The sequence below is a fragment of the Miniopterus schreibersii genome (genome assembly GCF_964146895.1).
Source record: "Miniopterus schreibersii genome assembly, chromosome: 21".
In the NCBI taxonomy this organism is placed as follows: domain Eukaryota; kingdom Metazoa; phylum Chordata; class Mammalia; order Chiroptera; family Miniopteridae; genus Miniopterus; species Miniopterus schreibersii.
In genome coordinates, this window is record NC_138123.1 from 6,051,822 (window position 1) to 6,069,784 (window position 17,963).

Below are 17,963 nucleotides of genomic sequence, written 5' to 3' on the forward strand. Positions count from 1 at the left end.
TGAATCTGTGCCTCAGATTCACATCTGTGAAACTGGGGATTTGAAACCTGTCTCGAGAAGCTGAGCTGAGAACCGAAAAACACACACAGATGACAGCCCTGTGCCTGTCGCATAGAAAGCGTTCACTAGCTGTATGGAAACAACAGTTTTCTAACTTCAATAGGATAGCTGGTCAGACCCCAGAAATTATATGTGATTACCTGGTATTCTGCTGCCAGATTAAAATATCACTGCGTGAGAATCATCCTTACAAATTCTTATCATCAAAATGTGCTATTTTAATAAGACTAGAAATGCAAGACCCAAGAAATGTCCCCTATGGCTTCAGGGAAGGTCCTCTTACAAGTCTGTATCTAGTCTCATTAGTTTAAGGGAGAAGCAGACACTGTGACAAAGAATGACAAGAACTTACAGTCTTGAACCCCAGAACCTGGGACTTGAGTCCAGGAGCAGGAAGACGCTCTCAGGAGACGACCCTCTGCCCTCACGGTCCTGCTCTCTCGCTCCCCTGCCCTCCCTCCTTCCCTCCCTCTCCCAGTGTTCTCAGTGCTCACATGGGTATCACAGCTGGTAACACTTAGCCCAGGGCACATGGACCTCAGGGCCATAATTCAAAGAACGTGGGATTAATTCTCCCGTCAAATAAATATCAAAGTAATAAGGAACTAGATAGTGATGCTCTGGCGAAAAGTGACGACTGCGTCCTTAGCTGGGGACACTAAGATCACCCGAGCTGACATTATACGCTCCTCAAAGGGAGGACCAGGCCCTCGCACCCTCTAGACGAGACCAGTTCCTCTACTGCTCACTTCACTGAGAAACGGGCAACAGATGCCTGCGGGGGGGGGGGGGGGGGGGGGGGCGCCAGGTCCATGGCAAGACAAAGAAAACCAAACCCTCCTTTGAAGGCCTCAGGGAGAGTTTGCCTTTGTTTTGTTTTAGTGAAATTTGAGTCTCAAAGGACGAACAAATGACAAGCAGGCCTCAGCACAAATAAAACATTAGGGGCGATACAGGGACTTGGTGCATCTGCAAACCCTCAGCTTCCTGGTGGAGGTGGCTCGCCTGCCAGGGCGCTGCCAGGGCGCAGCATCGGGGAACAGCTGTGATCTTAGCTGAATGGCCAGGTGCACGCTCATCTCCTCACCCGGAGGCAGGGGCTCGGGTCCTTTGAGTCCCATAAAATATGGGTCTTGCTGGGGGCAGGGAGCAGAATATATATATATGAAATATATATATACTCTTTTAAGTAATAAGAGACGACGCAGACATAAGCTGGAGAAAAGATGCTAAGCTCTTCCTCTTGGCTTATGGATGAAACATATCGAGTCACAGACTTGCCTGGTGGGGCGCGGCTCAGCGGTTGAGCATCGACCTAGGATCCAGGAGATCGGGGTTCGATTCCCGGTCAGGGCACAGGCCCGGGTTTCGGGCGGATCCCCAGCAGGGGGCATGCAGGAGGCAGTCGATCAATGACTCTCATTATTGATGTTTCTCTCTCTCCCTCTCTCTGAAATCAATAAAGATATATTAAAAAAAAAAAAAGTGAAAGACTTCACAATTAGAAAGGCCACTACAACAACTTGAACATAACGTGTATTTTTAAATGTCCTAGAATAAAATCCAGGTGGTGGCTTACACTCATCCTGTTTTCCTCCCTGGCGTTTTTCTGAATTAGTAAATTGATACGTTATGAATGTAGACATACGGTATATGGAAACACCGCCAACACAAAATGCACAAGAGGGGGCCAACGCGGCTTTGGAACGGCGGCTCCCGCTTCCACCCCAGCCCTGTCCCCACAGTGGCTTCTCATTGTGCGTGCAAACTTTTTTTTGTTTTGCCTAAGTAGGCCAAAACCTTGTTTGTGAAATATCGCTTACAGTGCTTGTTTGCTTAGCATGTCATCTTTTCATAGACGGCATGCGGGGAAATAAGCACCGGCCTCGTCGTTCCTGTCAGCAACATGTCCAGCGTGAGCGAGGCCCGAGTTGCCAAGTTCCCCTGCAAAGCACGGAGCGGGAGCCCGGGCAGCCCTGAGCTGCGCAGGGAGCGAGAGGACGTACATTTCCTTTTCTATGAAAAACCAACACATTTTAAAAAATATTCTTTCTTTTCAGACCAAGGCTGTGAAAAGAAATCCTGCTGGCCCTGCAGATGCGCTTAGAAAAGGCCAGTCTCTCCCTTGCAAGGGGAAAACATAAAGGCCAAATGCCACACAAACATGTACTTTGCAGAAGGACATTTCCTAAAGAGGAGCTGCCCCAGACAAGACTGTGCAGAAGACGATGAAGAGGGCAGCAGATATGTGACCGTCAGGAGGAAAGGACCCGGATGCTGGTCTGTTCGGGTATGTTCTCATCTTAGCATTTAGATGAGATGGGCTATGATGGCTGCCCCCCCACACTGAAGGCTAGTGCCTGGCCCATAAAAAGCTCTGATCATAATTGTTGAACAAATGAATGGATCTATTTTACCCACAAGGCCCTACATCTGTGGAGACCAACCAACCAAGAAGTCTCTAGAAACCTGAGGCACTTGGGTACAGGGGTGCATTCTTTTAAATCATTTTTTATTTTTCAATTACAGTTGACATACAATATTGTATTCGTTTCAGGGGTACGCCCCAGTGGTTAAACATTATAAAACTTATTATTGATCATCCTGAAAAATCTCACACCCATCTGACTCCATACCTAGTTATTAGGACATTGCTGACTGTATCCCCTATGCTGTACTTTACACCCCCGTGACTACACTATCGCTACTATTTTGTATTTCTAAATCCCACCTTTTTCACCCATCCCCCTGCCTCCCCTTCCATTTTCAGGTATGTTTTCCAGCTGTCCCTTAAACCATCACGTTCCCTAGAAGATGGGATTAAATCCACATTGATATTTGTCCCGTTTTGCTAGGACCCAGGTCAATAGCAGGATGGTGAGCTGCTGGTTTCATAAGCTGTTAGAAGTAAGTGCTTATAGTTCTGGACTGAAATCTGAAAATCCAACAAACAGATCAATACTTAAAATGATTGACTAAATATATTATCTGCTTTTATATTGGTATGCTGTGCATTAGATGCTGTTATCATTAGACAATAATACACACACACATCACTCTATCGACCCGACGGGGCCTATTTTAGCACTGAGGACCAAGGCTCTAAAATTAATTACGCATGTGACCTTGAACCAGCAATAAACTCCTCCAGGCTCCATTTCGGTAACCGCGTAATGAGAAGACGACGGGATCAATGGCGCTCAAGCTGCCGCACGTTAGAATCACCTGGGAGCTTTAAAACGCCTGAAGCGGAGGCTTGGCCCCCAGACCAACTTAATAGGCATCTCTGGAGGTGGCGACTGAGCAGCAAAGGTTTAAATCATCCCAACTGACCCCAGGAGCAGCCTGCTGTGGCGACCACTGGACTAGGGGACCCCTAAGCTTCCTTCTCGCTCTCTAAACTGGGCTCCTTGAGCTTGCAAAAGATGAGATGAGCTCCCTTGGGATTAGAATTTCTACCCTCAGCAGGTAGCGTGTCCTCGCCTGCCCGCTGGAGTTGAATCGTCTATGCACCGCGGGGGGACACATTTGTACGCCCAAACGGCCCCCAGCGATGCTGCGACAGCCGGGCGCTGCTGCCCATGACGCTGAGCCCGAGGAAGCGGGCTCCTGGGGATAAGCACACGCCCAGCTCCTGTGGGCGTGTGAGCCACAGACTATGGCAAAACGTTTTTCTGTCCCTGCGATTTTGTCAAACCCCCCTTCCCTGCCCCTGCTGTTGCTCATCTAAAATCATCAGCTACCACTGACAGGAGAGGAGTTTCTTGAACTTGTACCTTGACAAAGCCAGACGGTTAACTTAACTGATCTGAATGGGTGAACCACACGTTCATGCTTAACATGCTCCCACGGTACTGTGCTTAGAGCAAGCTGCCACGCCCCCCAAAAACACCACACCCTGAATGTCACGTCAGGTCAGAGGTCCTGAAAGGGCGTGGGGGTGGGAGCAGGGCCAGGGGCCTGGGCTGTCGAGGGGTGTCGGTGCCACGCACTCTATTTACGTCATCAGTTTGTCCTGCAATGTTGAAATTATTCCTATTTTACAATGGGAAAAACTGGGGATCGGAGAGGTAACCTGAGTTGCCCAAGGACACCTGCAGTGGGCAGTGGAAAAGCCTAGATTTGGAGCCAGGTAAGAGTGAGCTGAACTCCACTCTGCCGAGCACGCAGCCGATGAGGAGCCCATGAGCAGGAGCAGAGAAGGGGAGAGAGCCCCCTTATCCCTCTCACTTACATTTTAATTAGCAAGTCCGAGCTCAGGGAGAGCTCAGGCCCCTGCGGACCGTTCAGGGAAAAGGTTCAGGACCCTCTTGGAGAAATGAGCAGGACTTTCAGTGACTTCCCTTCTTCCTTCATACGCCATCTCCTCCCAACTCAACGCTTCCAGAACTTTTCACCGTGAAGCACGCTGCCCCCTCCTTCCACCTACCCTTTTATAGTCAGACTACAATCCCTATTCCAAAAATAAACCAGCATGATGAGAGGCCAGAAAAAGCAAAGCTTAATCGTTTTATGCTTTCACTATTGAGTTATGGGACATGAGTGGGCCAGATTTATCATCACATTTTTACAAATTCCCCTACAAATAAATAAGTCAAGGATAGGCCCAAATTACTCTGACTTCTTGACCCAACATGTTTTTGTAATTACTTGGCCCTCCAACTGTATGCTACTTAAATTAGGGACCAGTCACCAAGTTATTTTTAGGCCTTAGCAACACACACACACACACACACACACACACACACAGCTATACCTAGCTTGTTATTTGTACTCCTTCAGAAAAGGAGCCAACACTGCCTTTTTACTAGCACCATCATTCCTGTTCACCCAACACTAATAATAATATTCAGCTACATGTTTGAGTCCTTACGGCACATGAGGAACTGTTTAGGTGCTTTGCCCACATCAGTTCATTGTGTTCCTAAACTAACACTATGAGACAGCTACTGCCAGATCCTCTTTTCGTAAATGAGGAAACCAAGGAAAGAAGGAATTAAGCAATGTGCCCAGTAAGGGTGGGGGGGGAAACAAGACTAGAACTCGGACAGACTGAATCCCAAGTCCTGCCTGAATCCCCACCACCACCCCATGTGCCACAGGCCTAGTGTTTGGCACGTTTGGGTGTTGAACAGGGGTTCAAAGTAACAACAGTCAGTTTGTGAACATAGGTATGTCCTCATAACATCCCTGAGACAGGAGGAAAACTTGCCTCCCCCCTCCCTCCCCCACACACAACGAAGCGGAAAGAGAGAGGCTGTTTTCACAGGGTCTCTGATTTCTGAGCACAGCCATTCATCTTGTGATCAAACTCAATACTGCCTGTAGGTGTTTGCTCTGGAGTCCCTGTTGACCATGGAGCAATGTGCAATCGATGCTGCTCGTTTCTTGGGAGTTAGAATGGAAAGTTTCTAGTATGAGAGTCTAACCCCTTATGGTATCCAAATCTTCTCTATGAATCAGCCTCCTGGAGTAATTCTCTCTCCTCCCCCTGCCCCCAGTAAATGCCCCTGGTGCAGACGCAGGCCTGCCAGTCTTTGTTTTGTGACAGCCCAGAGCAAGTACAGGCGTGGACCCTGACATACCTGCGCAGAACCGGGAGCTCTGGGCCCCCAGTTACCACCGGGAGCCTCCCACTCAGAGGAGGGGCTGCTTTCCCAGAGTCCTTACCGCCGTGAGTCAGGGCAGAATTGTAAGTCTGAAAGGTTCTCCAAAGTGGTCACATGGCACTGAAGTATTTAACAGTAAACATGAGTCCATACCATACTATAAAATATCCCAGCCTCATTAATTTTAAAGCATTAAGCTTAAACATAAAGCCTATTTAAATACATTGAAACACTGTCTATTCTATGCATTTTTTCAACCAAAAAGAGGGAGAGAAGGCAGACAGGGAAAACAGTACCAATTGTTTAATCTGGTGACAGGTACATGGGTGCTCACTCCACTCTTTCCTGCTTTTCTATATATTTGAAAATTTTTATAATAAAATTTTAAAGGCATAGACTGTCTTCAAGGAGCAGGTGGTGTAGCCCATCCTTTCCCACTTAGGTAAATGGCAAATTATTTCCCTGAACCCAACCTTGGGAGCCTCATAAACATCACAGCAAAGATGGTAGGTCTCATTCTGGAAGACCCAGAACTGTCCAGCCTTCTGACTCAGTATGGTTACAAATCATATTAAAAATCACGTTTGGGTAAAACAAATGACAATTCTTTCAAAGGCTTTGCAAATCCTAAATATTTCTTCGTTTCTCCAGGTTGGGTAGAAGCGTGGGTCAGATGCCACATTTTCTTCGGAAGCTGAGACTAAACCACAGATTCAGACATGGGTCACAATGGGGAGGGGACTGTAAATTAGAACAGTAACTTAATCTCAGGGGCTCCTGTGCCTCCGATCACTTTCTTCCCACCCTGACACAGCATTACTAAAATGGTAACTGAGCAGCCGCTCTACTTGACAGGCAGCACCAAAAATGGAGAACGTGGCATTGAAACAGGGGACATGAATCTTGGACAGGGAGGGTAGCAACCAGTGTTTACAAACACACACCAGGGCAGCAGGTGGGCCAGCCATAAATTACCCAAGATTGCACGGAAATCTCTGAAAATAAATTAATGAGGCCTTAGGAGTTTCTACCTTAGAAGATCCTCACTACCCCCATCACCATAGCTTCCTTACAAAAATCACTCATTCCAAAATGGTACCACTACCACTCTTGCTAAAATAAAATCTTACATCACCAAGGGTTGGGGTTAGTAAAATTAACCTCAGCAGAGAAGCCAGACCAGGATGGTCTTCTTGACCCACTCAAGAGCCTAGGAGAAGTTGCTGGCCATGCCCTCTGAGAGATGCCTACCCCATTCCTCACCCATGGCGCTACTGTGTTAACCTTTGGTTTGCCCAGATGAAAGGGGAACTCGGGCATCCTGGTATTGCTCTCTCTCCTTTACCATCTTGGTCCCAATTTTAGGCCGTTCCCCCCAAAGAGACCAAAATTATAATGTCGATAAGAATAAATAAAGTAGATTACAGACTCTTTTGCTCTTGAACTACATAGTTTCAACCAAATGCCCAAACATTTGAAGAAAAAGCCCCCCAAAGCTACAAATAATCTAACCTCTCCACCAGCGCGTCTTCCAGGTCCCCGCCGCTGTCTCACCAACCCGAAAATGACGAGCCCTCCCAGTGGCCGCCCAGGGCGCCCGGCGGTGAGGTCAGTGGCATGCCCGGCCCCGCCCCACTGAGGCAGTCTCACTCCCTGACACTGAGGAACGAGCCCAGGCTGCCTGGAGTCTCGGCTGCATCCACAGGGAAGGGGGGAACCCCATTTTCATTAGTAGCACACGGGAGACTCATTTCTCAGTGATTGACAAGCCGCCCCCATGGACAATGATGCCCGCTGCCTAAGGGGAGGAAGGATCTACAGCTCCTCCTAACCAGCCTCTTTCAAGTCCAGGGTCATCTTAGTGTGCATCGTTCGATGCCTGTCTTCAGATCATACAGACACAAAAGGCCTACTTTTCCTCGACAACATCCACTCTGCATGAGCAGAGAGATGACCATTAAGACCACTGGCAACCCCTCTGTCTGCTCCCCAGGACAAACTATTGCAAATGGGAAACGTGTAGGTCGTAGTTTCTCATCCGAAAAAGATGAGCCAAGCCAATACCATGGGAAGAAAACGCTAGCCGGTAAACTTACTGGGGATCACTCAAAGTCAACCAAACAAGTATATAAAGCAATAAAATACAGAGCTCAACAGAGGAAATCTGAACATACCTATAAACCCAAGAAAACCCAGGAACAACAACAAAAGCGACTGGAAGCTCCTGACACTCTCTGGATCCCACCTCCGTGATGCCAACGTTCCCATCAGAGCCCGCCAGCCCTAAGAGCAGCTCTGGCTTGGTGGTGGTTGAGTCCAGGGAGAGGGCAGTGGAGGGTGGGCAGGTGGGTTACAGCAAAGGAATTCAGAACCCGATTTCCAAGAGCCCTACTTGGGAAGACCAGGGCTTTGGAAAGACCAGAAGGGGACTGGCAGGGCTGTCTTCACAAAGACAAAACTACTAACTTGCTCACCTCAACGGCCTGTTGCAACTTAAACAGGTAGAGATGTTCAAGGGAACACTTTGGTCAACACAGTTCAGGAGACTGGCTGGTGACATGGCCCAGACTGTGCACCTTGGCTCAAACATAAGAGAAGAAGGGAGTGACCATCTCTCAGAGCCACCACCACCAGGCAGAAGATGCCGAAGAGAAAGGATCAGGTGCAGTGCCCCGAAGGGCGGCATCTGGAGGCAAGAAGCTCACCTGGGGGTGGACAAAGGGCGAGGGCTGCCCCACCGGGTCAGGCAACGCTGTGTGGAAGGAGCTCGGAGAACAGTGGGTAATGGACTCCTCCTGCCAGGGCTCAGCCACCATGGCCTCAGTTACCCTGCCCTGAGCGTACTGAGGCGAGCGACCCACCGCCCCATCTTGAGAGGAGCGGTGATGCCAGCGGTTGTCAGGAGCAGCCAGAGGGAACAACGGGCTGTGGAGTGTCCAGTAACAATGACTCTGTCCCCTTCTGGCAGAGGAACAGATGTTTCTGGTGACCTGATACTGTGGGGTCTTATAAGAAGGATCTCTGCCCCTCTACATGTCCCTTCACGAATCACATAAAGCCCAAGCTGGTCAGAGAGCTGGGAAAGAGGGAGAATTTCCCACAGACAGAACTGGTACCTTTAGGTTTACTTGTGGTTCACCATCTCAGTTCCATCATCTTGGTGATGTCTGAGAGGCGATAACTTTCCAACCAGTGATTGATTGGACTAGAGCTACCGGACCGGGCATGACTTGAGACACCCCTCTCGTGTTATAAAAGCCCCTGTGGGGAAAGATGAGGAAAGTCTCAGGGAGGTGAAATGACTTGCACAATGCAAATGAGGCAAAACCAGAACCCAGATCTTCTGGCTTCCAGTTCAACGCTGCTGGGCCCCTCTCACTACCCCAAAATAATTAAGAAAGGGCACGGGGAGGGCAGACACGAAGAAGGAAGTCTATTCTGGTCTTTGGCAGGCAGGTAGGGTAAGGAGAAGGCTGGTACTTCTAAGAGAAAACCCCGAGTGACCGCAGGCCAGTCGGGAGTGCGTGGGGAAGGGAGCGTTACCTTTCAACACCAGAGGTTCTTTGCCTTCTCTCTTCAGCGACTCGAGGACTATGTGGAGTGGCTGGGAAGGCATCACTCGGCTCGGCTCATTGGTATTCTCATCATAAACTATAATTTCTTTGGAAAAGATCCTCTTGAAAGAGTCCTTGCCTTCCCTACAGGAAATCAAGTCTAAGACAGTGATTTTGCCCTGCTGTAGTCTCCGCCGGCTGATCTTATCCGCGCAGTTGATGTGGACAGCTCCTTGGATGTGGCTCTTGTTGTACTCCATGAAGGGCCGGCAGTCGATGATGACGGGGCCCTGGCTCGCCAGGGGACTCTTGCTGCATCTGGTCATCTTCTTCGCCAAGTCATTGGGGTAGATTATTTTGATGCTGGCCAGCTGCTTGGGGGTCCCTGACACGGGGCTGCCCACCCCACCGGATGGACTTAGAGAGCCTACGTTCTCATTGTTGTTGACCATCTGGGTGGCAGGGCAGGTGCTAGAGGTCCCGATGGCAGTGGTGGCGGAGCCAGCGGCAAGGGCTTGGGTGTGGGCCTGACTGTCCTTGTCGTAGGTTGCCACAGTGCAGCAGCTGGCACTGCTGCATCCACAATTCAGGGAGCGGGCAGAGCCGCTGGATGAGGGCATATACGTCAGATTCGCAGCCTTTAGGGACACAACGGTGGTGGCGATGACGGCAGGGTGGCTGTGACTGCCCGGGGCGGCAGAGCCAAGGTAGCTAGAGTCTAAACAAAGGTTGAGATCCTGAGGCCGGACGGGCCTAGACAGTGCCACTACTACCCTGTCGTCTAAAGGAGACGGAGGCATGAGGAGGCTGAAAACTGGCAATTCAAGAAGAACTGAAGACAGTCTGTAAAGAAGGGGAGGGGGAAAGAAAGCATAAAGTCACGTGATACCAAAGGCAGTCCGAGCCAATCCCGAGGAGAGGCCACCGCCTCCCCCTGAGCAAAGTCGTCCTGAGCGCCCTTTTCCATGCAGCTCTTGAAGCTCGAACCTCGCTGTTATGGGTCCAAAGAGGATGTGAGCCTGAGGGGCCCCACCTGCTTGGTCTCTAAGTCTAAGGTGAAATGTATAGTCCATGCATATGTTGATGAACAACCTTTCTTGGACATACATCAGCCCCAGAAAAGGGAAAAGCACAAAGAACTGGAAACTCTGTAGACGGAAAGGAAGGCTCTCAAGAAGTCTCTATTCTGGGCCTCATCTCCTGGGCAGAAGTACAGCGCAACTATCTGAGAGAGACCCATTTGTCCACCCCTGCATACTTTCCATGTAATTCCTCACCCACAGCAAAGGCACAGGAATGGCCGAGAGCACTGGCACGGCTCACAGAAATATACAGCAGCTAAATATACATCGGGGCGGATGTCAACTTTCTGCAGATCAGTGAAAGTATCCCCCCGAAGTGAGTCTCTTTAGCTGGGAGCTATTCTCACTTTCCGTTCGACGGAGCCCTTTGAAAAGCTCACACCATCATATTAAACCTCCCATGCTTCCTCTCAGCCTATTAATTAATCTGCATTTCCCCTTTCATTACAAATCCGTGTCCTGAAATGAAGCCTCGAGCCAAGGAGCCGGGTCTGGAAACCTCAACCCTGGCAGATCCATCACCCGTTGCTCCCTTGCCACTCCCCCCACCCACCCCCCTCCCACCCCTGCCTTTAAGGAAAGGACCACTGTGACTCTTCTCTTCCCTTCCCATGGGCACAGGCTACACATCCAGAGCTTCTCTCAATGGGAGGCAGGCACTGTGCCTAACACTCCAACCCGGCACAGATATCCCCCTCTCCCAGGCGGTGAATTCCATAAAGACGACTTCCCAGTTAGCCTGTCCCTGTTAAAGGGGGCAGTGGAGCATTGTCCAACGGGTCTGCCTCCTGTCTGGAGAGGGCGCCTGCAAAGGGACAGTTCCTTCCTCCCTGAGGCGGGCCCTGCTGGCTCCTCTCCTACTAGCCATGCCCACGGGAAAGAGACCAAACCCCATGCCAGAGTCACTCACCTAAACGAACTTTAAGGGGGTGTCTGGGAAAATGTCATCTATCACCCCTCTACACATGACCGTCACCATTTTCTGACACCGAGCCCTAGTGTCACAGGCAGAATCCACACACACACACACGCACACACGCACACGCACACATACACACACACAGGCGCACACGCGCGCGCGCACCGCCGCCGCAGATCCCCACCGACTCCGGTTCCTCTCGCCCACCTCTGGATGGGAGCGAAGGATCCAACCAACCCCTTCGCCTCCCGCCCGGCCGGCCTGCTCTCTGCCCTCCCTTGCGTAGTATTTTTTGAAGAGCAAGTACTATTCCAGAAGCTGTAACTGTTTCCCAGCTGGACCGAGCGGTGGAAAGTCTTTGCTACTGTGTTACCTGGTAGGGAACGTCCCGGGATCAACAGTCCATCGCCTGGGACCGGGACGCATCGGCGTGTTGGCGGGGACCCCGGCGGGGACCCCCCCCCCGCCTGCGCTCGGAGCGCGCGGCTCGCACACGCACGGAGCGTCTGCGGAGATCCGCATCCCTGCAGCAGAGGGTCGGGCGTCCGTAGGGCCCGGGAAACCATCCAGCCCGGCCCAGGAGACCTCCCGGAGAAACACGGAGCTACCCGCCCCCTCTCCCTGGCTACCCGTCCCTCCACCTCGACCCAGAGGCTGGAAAGAAAATTCGGTGGTCAGAGAACGCTGCTCCCCGGCTCCCGGGGCACCGAACCTCCCCCTTCCCCACACGGCGCACGAACGAGCCCCGGGCATTTAAAACTGCCGCAAAGCATCCCAACAAGCCTCGTTTTTCTCTTCGCCCCCAAACCAGACAGACTGCAGAGCGAGTAAACGCACTGGGCGGCGGGAGCCCTGCTCCCCTCACCTGCTGGGGCTCCCCGTGAGCATCACAACACGCACACACACACGCACGCACACACGCACGCACACTCACACTCACACCGCCTCACACCCAGGGGCTCCCGGAGGAGCCGCGGCGACTCCCGCTTACTTCATAAATCAGTGGAGCCCTCCACCGTCTGGCGCCCCGCCTCAGCGTGGAGTCGCACGTTCAGCCCCCATTCACTTGGCTTCATTGATCTCCAGCAACAACATAGTTACTTTCTCTTTTGCTACACTGTAAATGTACGGTTCTGGGGGGGCGGGCCGGCTGCCGACCGACGGCGAGCTGGGCCAATAGGAATCCGGAAAGAGCTGACCGTTACCTCACAGCAGCCCGCGTCCAATGGGCGGTCGGCGGGGGCGGAGCTGGGGGCGTGGCCTCGCCTCTCGAAGGAGGGCCGCTCCTACGCCGCCCCGGGTCGTCGGTGTTATAACACGGGCGGTGATGTCATTGGCAACCAATCAAAAACTTAAAAAGGGCCAGCCGGGGCCCGCGCGGAGCAGCTGCTCTTTATTTACATGTAAACCGAACCAGCAGGATGCGGTTAACCCTTTCCAGGGCCCGATTGTCAATCGGCCGGACTCGCTGCTCCGGCTCCAACGGGCTCTGCCCACTAGACGGGATCCCCCGAGACCCCATCACGCGGGGATCGACCACGCTGTCTCCTTCTCATTCCTCCTTCCTCTACACGGACGATCTAAAGTGGAGTAACTTTCTAAAAGCAAGAGACAACGAGATCACTGTTCCCAACGGGAAAGCCGGGTTCTTCGCGCGGCTCGAGGTGACTTGACAAACGCTAACCCGAGAACCGCGGACGTCGCCGAGCCGCCGGCGCCGGGACGCTCGTGAGCGCGCAGCCCGGGGCATCGCTTCTCCTCCGGCCCGCATCCCGGGGCCGCCGGCTGCGGGCCTGGGCTCGGACGCAGTGAGGCCCGCCCAGCCCGCCGCGTCCCGCGTCCTAGGGGCCGCCCCGCTCGGCCTCGCGCCGCCGGGAAGCGTCGGCCGGCCGCCCGCCCGCAGATGTCGCTGCCCCTCCGGCTTCCCTACAGCTACCCCGCGCGGCGGCGGCGCGGCGCCCTCTGGCTCGCGGACGTCTGCGCCCGGGTCACGCCCCCGCCTCCCCCGCCTACTCGCCCGGGCTGGAGCCGGAGCATCCAGGAGGCGGAGCGGAGGGCTGCTCGGAGGCGGCTGCCTGCGCTCAGGCCGGAAGCTACAGGGGGCGCACCCCGAGCGGTCGCGCGGGCGCCACCCACCTAGGCCCAGCGTCCCGGGGCACTTCGTGGGCTCGCCAGGACCGCCCCCCCTCCCCGGGACCCCGCCACCTTCGCCGGCGCAACCTCTCGAGCCGGGCGCGCAGGGTACCCGCGCAGTGCGCGCCACCCCGCAGGGCGCCTGGCAAGCCCGGGACAGCCAGCTCGGGGCTCCGGGAGCAGCGGCGGCGGGCGGAAAGGAGCCTGAGCTCGATGTCGGTCACCAGACTTGCGCCGCCCAGGGGTCGCTGGCCAAGGCGCGTCCGGAGGAGGGGCGAGGGCCCGAAGCTCGCGCGTCTGCTCCGCGCCTGGAAAATCTCAGGGAAACCGAGGGAAAGTTCGCCGGCGGTTGGAGCCGGAGTGGAGATGCGGGGCCGGGCTGCAGAGAGTCTGCATCCAGGAACCCTGAAGGAGCAGAGCCGTTTCCTCTCCTGGCTCAGGGAGGCGGGGGCGACAGGGTGAAGTGATTCCACTGCAGTAAGACACTGTGAGCACGGCAGAATATTGGCCATGGTTTTTCTCTCTTACCAGATTGAAGGTGTCCGGAGACAGACTTCAGGCTCCAGGCCTGATAAGTCAGTTAAGTGGTAGCGACATATGCATGTAATTGCTTTAAGTGCAGATCTGCTGGCTCTGCTCAATGCACTAGTCAGAGAAATCCCCTTGGGTATCTCTGGGGGGGAAATATATATATATATTTATATGCATATACACACAGTCTAGCTTTCACACCCGTGTTTCACACAGCAGTAAATGCATTCACTCATCTTCAACAGGAAAGGAATTTTTCTGTCCCCTCTCCACTCTCACACCAACACACATAGGCAGTGGTGGGGCCACATCATTTGGTTTTCACACCTTTGGGGATCAACAGGTCCTGGCCAGGAAAGTTATATTCTGGGTGCTTTCCATAGAAATCAGAAAAGAACTTCCCAGAGCAGAGCTACCAGGGATGTCTTTGGACCTTAAATAGCTAAGGCATCCCTCACTATAGATAACTATTGGGGGGGAGGGGGAATGTTCATTAACTTGGGGTGGAGAGTTCTGGATGTAAGACCTGATTCTGACTCTCATCGGTTGTGTCTGTCCATCCAGAGTCAGTGTTCATTGATTGATCTGTAAAATGGCAATACTCCAACAACAACAAAAATGGAAAAAGTTCTGTGCAAGTGCTCAGGGGGGAAAAAAAGATTGCTGATAAAAGGCAGTCAGTAAAAAAAGCACTGTCCTTGTTTCAGGAAATGGGGTGCTTCTATTTAAGGGTACTTATGAGCTATAAATTATATTCACTCCTAACGCCTCGGTATCAAAGCCCAAACAAAGCGGGGACTTACGCAATCGCAGAAGAGATCTTAACAGCTTTTCCTTAGGAGGCCCAGAAAGGGAAAGTTACTTCAAAAAGAAATGTCGCTCATTTAATGAGACGATTATTATATTACAGTTTCAAACTAGTGATTATGATTTGGCTGACTAAGAATCTAAGCCATCCATGCTGAAAAATTGGAAAATGGTGGCAAAATTTCTCAGCATTTATCAAACCTGAAACATGCAATAAACGTGTCATTGACATATACAAAGATGTAGTTATTGTTTCATTAGGCATCTCTAAGTGTGTAGTTTATATTCAAATTATAGAGTGGTGGAAAAATCAGATTATAGATGTATGTTTTTTCAGTCGATACTCTTCTAAAGGTTCTTTTCTACAAAAAGAGCTGATTTTCTTCCCATTTTTGAGTCACGAATGTGAGAATGCTATCTGAAGTACTGCCCTTAGATTTAAATTTGTAACACCAGCCAGCCAATGGCTCTGAACCTGACCTGTATACAAATAACCAGCAGAGTCTCACTGTTCAGTTTTAGTTCCAAAGAAATAGCAAAGCATCTTCATTGTATTTCAGTGTTCTAACATGATTATTCTCAGCCATATCTTTGTTCCCACAGAAAAAAACATCGTAAGAAAAATATTCTTTCAGTGCAAAGAACTATGTGTTAAATCCAGAAGATGAAGATAACTTAGGCCAACGTATAAGATATAATAGGAAAAATGTTGAACAAATGTTAATTAAATGGCTTCCTTTATGTGCACTCAAATGATTGCTTGTGTGGGATGATGGCAGAAGGTAGGGACTGGGTGAGAATCAGGTTCCCAAAATAATCCTCAAGGTCAAGGTGGATTCCTGGAGGTACTGGAATAAGGGCAGAGAACGGCTTAGAGAAAACTTAGAAATAAAAAAAATCCCAGGATAGAGGTGATACTAAATCAGCAAGAAGTGGGGAGTAGAAAAGGGAGGTGGCAGGTGGTGAAACATCCTGTGACACTTTCCAGGCCTCAAGAGGGCCGATAAAAGGACCCCCACCCCACCCCTGAAAGAGGTGGCCACTGAAGCGTTTGGTGGGGTGATGGAAACAGAAGTGGGCCCATCTGCTTTCTCACTGTCCATGAGTTTGGACACAGGAGGCCGCGGGTCTGAGCCATTTCAGGTTCTATATCTGTGTTTTCCAGTGTGGCAGCCCCTTGCCACATATAACCATTGAGCCCTCGAAATGTGGCAAAGATGAGCTGAGATGTGCTCTAAGTTTAAAACACAGGCTGGATTTTGAAAATATATAAAAAATGTAAAATATCTCCATCATTATGCCAGTCACATGTTGACTTGTTTGGATATACTGGCATAAATTATGTTAATAAAATGAATTTTACCAGCTTTTTACTTTTTAGAATATGAAATGACTTGTGCAGTTTACATATTTTTATTGGCAGTGCTCTTCTAGAGAGCCTATAATTGCTCCTTTGATTTAAGGTCACTCTGGTGCCAAAGGCAACAGAGCCAGGGAATGTGAGGCCTGGAGGGGACCTGAGAGCTTATCTAGGCCAGTGGTTTTCAAATTGTGTTAGGAGGAGCGGGAGGGAGTAGGGACGCCAGTGCACGTGACTAATGTGGGCGCAGAGAGGAGCTGGTGGAGCTTTGAGGCCTCACTACCACCCCCACCCTTGCACACTTGATATATATTTTTTATTCCTGAGACTCTAAAGTAAGATATCATTTGAAGAAAGGATTCTGGTTGGTTTCTTGTTCTATTTCATTTTGTTTTTTAATCCGGGCCCAGCCTTTTACCTGTAAGGCAATGGGAGGCCATCATAATAGAGGCGGCATGGTCACAGCCATGCTTGACCTCAGCCTTCATTTCAAAGTCCAGCCTGGCCACTCTTGGACACGGCAGAGGAGGTGACGGACCAGCTGGGGGAATTAATAAGGGCCCTGTCTCAAGCAAGCAGATCCCCTTTCCAAGCAGTTAGCTTTTCCTCCCCCTCCACTCCCCCCACATCTGAGACCTCCCAGAGGCCTGCTGCTCTTTGTCAACAGAAAACTCTGGCTGGGCCAAGTGTGTGCATCATTGACACAAGCTTATTTGCTCCATGAAAATAATAAACAAAAAGCCAACTGCCGGCCATAGGTCTCCAGCATGCCCTGCTCTGAGATGGATGGCCTCTTATGATTATGTGTTGCGACATCAAAGACAACATCTTCCCGGTCGCCAAGCTCTGAGCGATCATTTTCTCATTAGGAAATGCTGTCCGATCCACAGTCCCTGTGTCTGACTGTTGCGGGGGTGGGGGTGGGGGTGGGGGGAGATGTTGTGGGATGCCAAGACAAAATGTAAACATGAACTCACAGCATTCCTAACCCCCCCTTCCCCCCCAACACACACACACAACACACACAGGTCCTACAGGGATTAATTGAACCTTCCCAGGATCTCCCAGTAGGTTCATACTGTTCTGCTTCTGGATATAACACGGTCCTTTAGATCACCAACTGTGTCCTCATGTGCCTTGTTTATCTTTACAATTAAACATTGAACGGGTTTTAAAGATCTAGCATTTGGAAAAACATTAATAGGTAACACTATTGGGTGTTTTGCTCTGAGCCAAGTGCTATTGTAAGGGATCTTACATGCATTAACTCAAAAATCTTCACATCTACACCGAAGCTCTGAGTAGGCACTCTTATTAGCCTTACCTAAAACACGAAGAAACAGAAATACAGGCGAGTTAAATAATCTGACCAAGGTCATGCATCTAGAAAGCAGCAGGGATGACATCTGAACCCAGACAGCCCGACGCCAGAGCATCTGTTTCTAACCAGTATGTGTTATTTAATTCATTCTCCGTGTGGATTTTATAAACTTTGGTCCATCCCCCTCGGCCTCTGGACTGCCAGGATGTTTTCAGTTGCCTCTTCAGGGGAATTTGCAGTGTTTTCCCTCTGGTTTCTCTCCAGTGTCTCAGAGCCCACTATGTCCTCGTGTAGTCCCAGTCTCACTACAGCACCATCCCTGTTTGGGATTTGACAAAACCTCCACTACGTTTCCAGAATCCTCCCAGTGAGTGCTCTACACTTTATCAGTGTTTGAATGGCTGCTGCAGGCTGGACTCAAGGAGGAGCCTATGACCATCTATTGCCCAGATCTTATCTTGTTTACCATCCCATCCCTAGCACCTGGCACAGGAGCTGGCGCCTAGTGGGAGCTCAGTAAGTTTCTGTTGAATGAATGAATGAATGACCAATGAATCCATGAATCAATCAATCAACAGATAGCATGT

At 50.9% G+C, this 17,963-nt stretch overlaps 1 protein-coding gene across 3 annotated transcripts in view; it reads right to left on the reverse strand.

The window, feature by feature from the left end:
• DUSP10 (dual specificity phosphatase 10) overlaps nucleotides 1-17,963 on the reverse strand; it is an 84,927-nt gene that overhangs the window by 33,321 nt on the left and 33,643 nt on the right. Inside the window, exons 1-2 of one of the 3 annotated variants that reach the window (XM_081124054.1) lie at nucleotides 12,216-12,303; nucleotides 9,213-10,066 (exon numbers count right to left, since the gene is read on the reverse strand). In XM_081124054.1, the coding sequence (XP_080980180.1) occupies nucleotides 9,213-10,066; nucleotides 12,216-12,220 (859 nt within the window). In that variant the 5' untranslated portion in view covers nucleotides 12,221-12,303. Of the gene's footprint in view, nucleotides 1-9,212; nucleotides 10,067-12,215; nucleotides 12,435-17,963 lie in introns of those variants that run through there. The other 2 variants (XM_081124052.1, XM_081124053.1) reach the window with 2 other exon arrangements.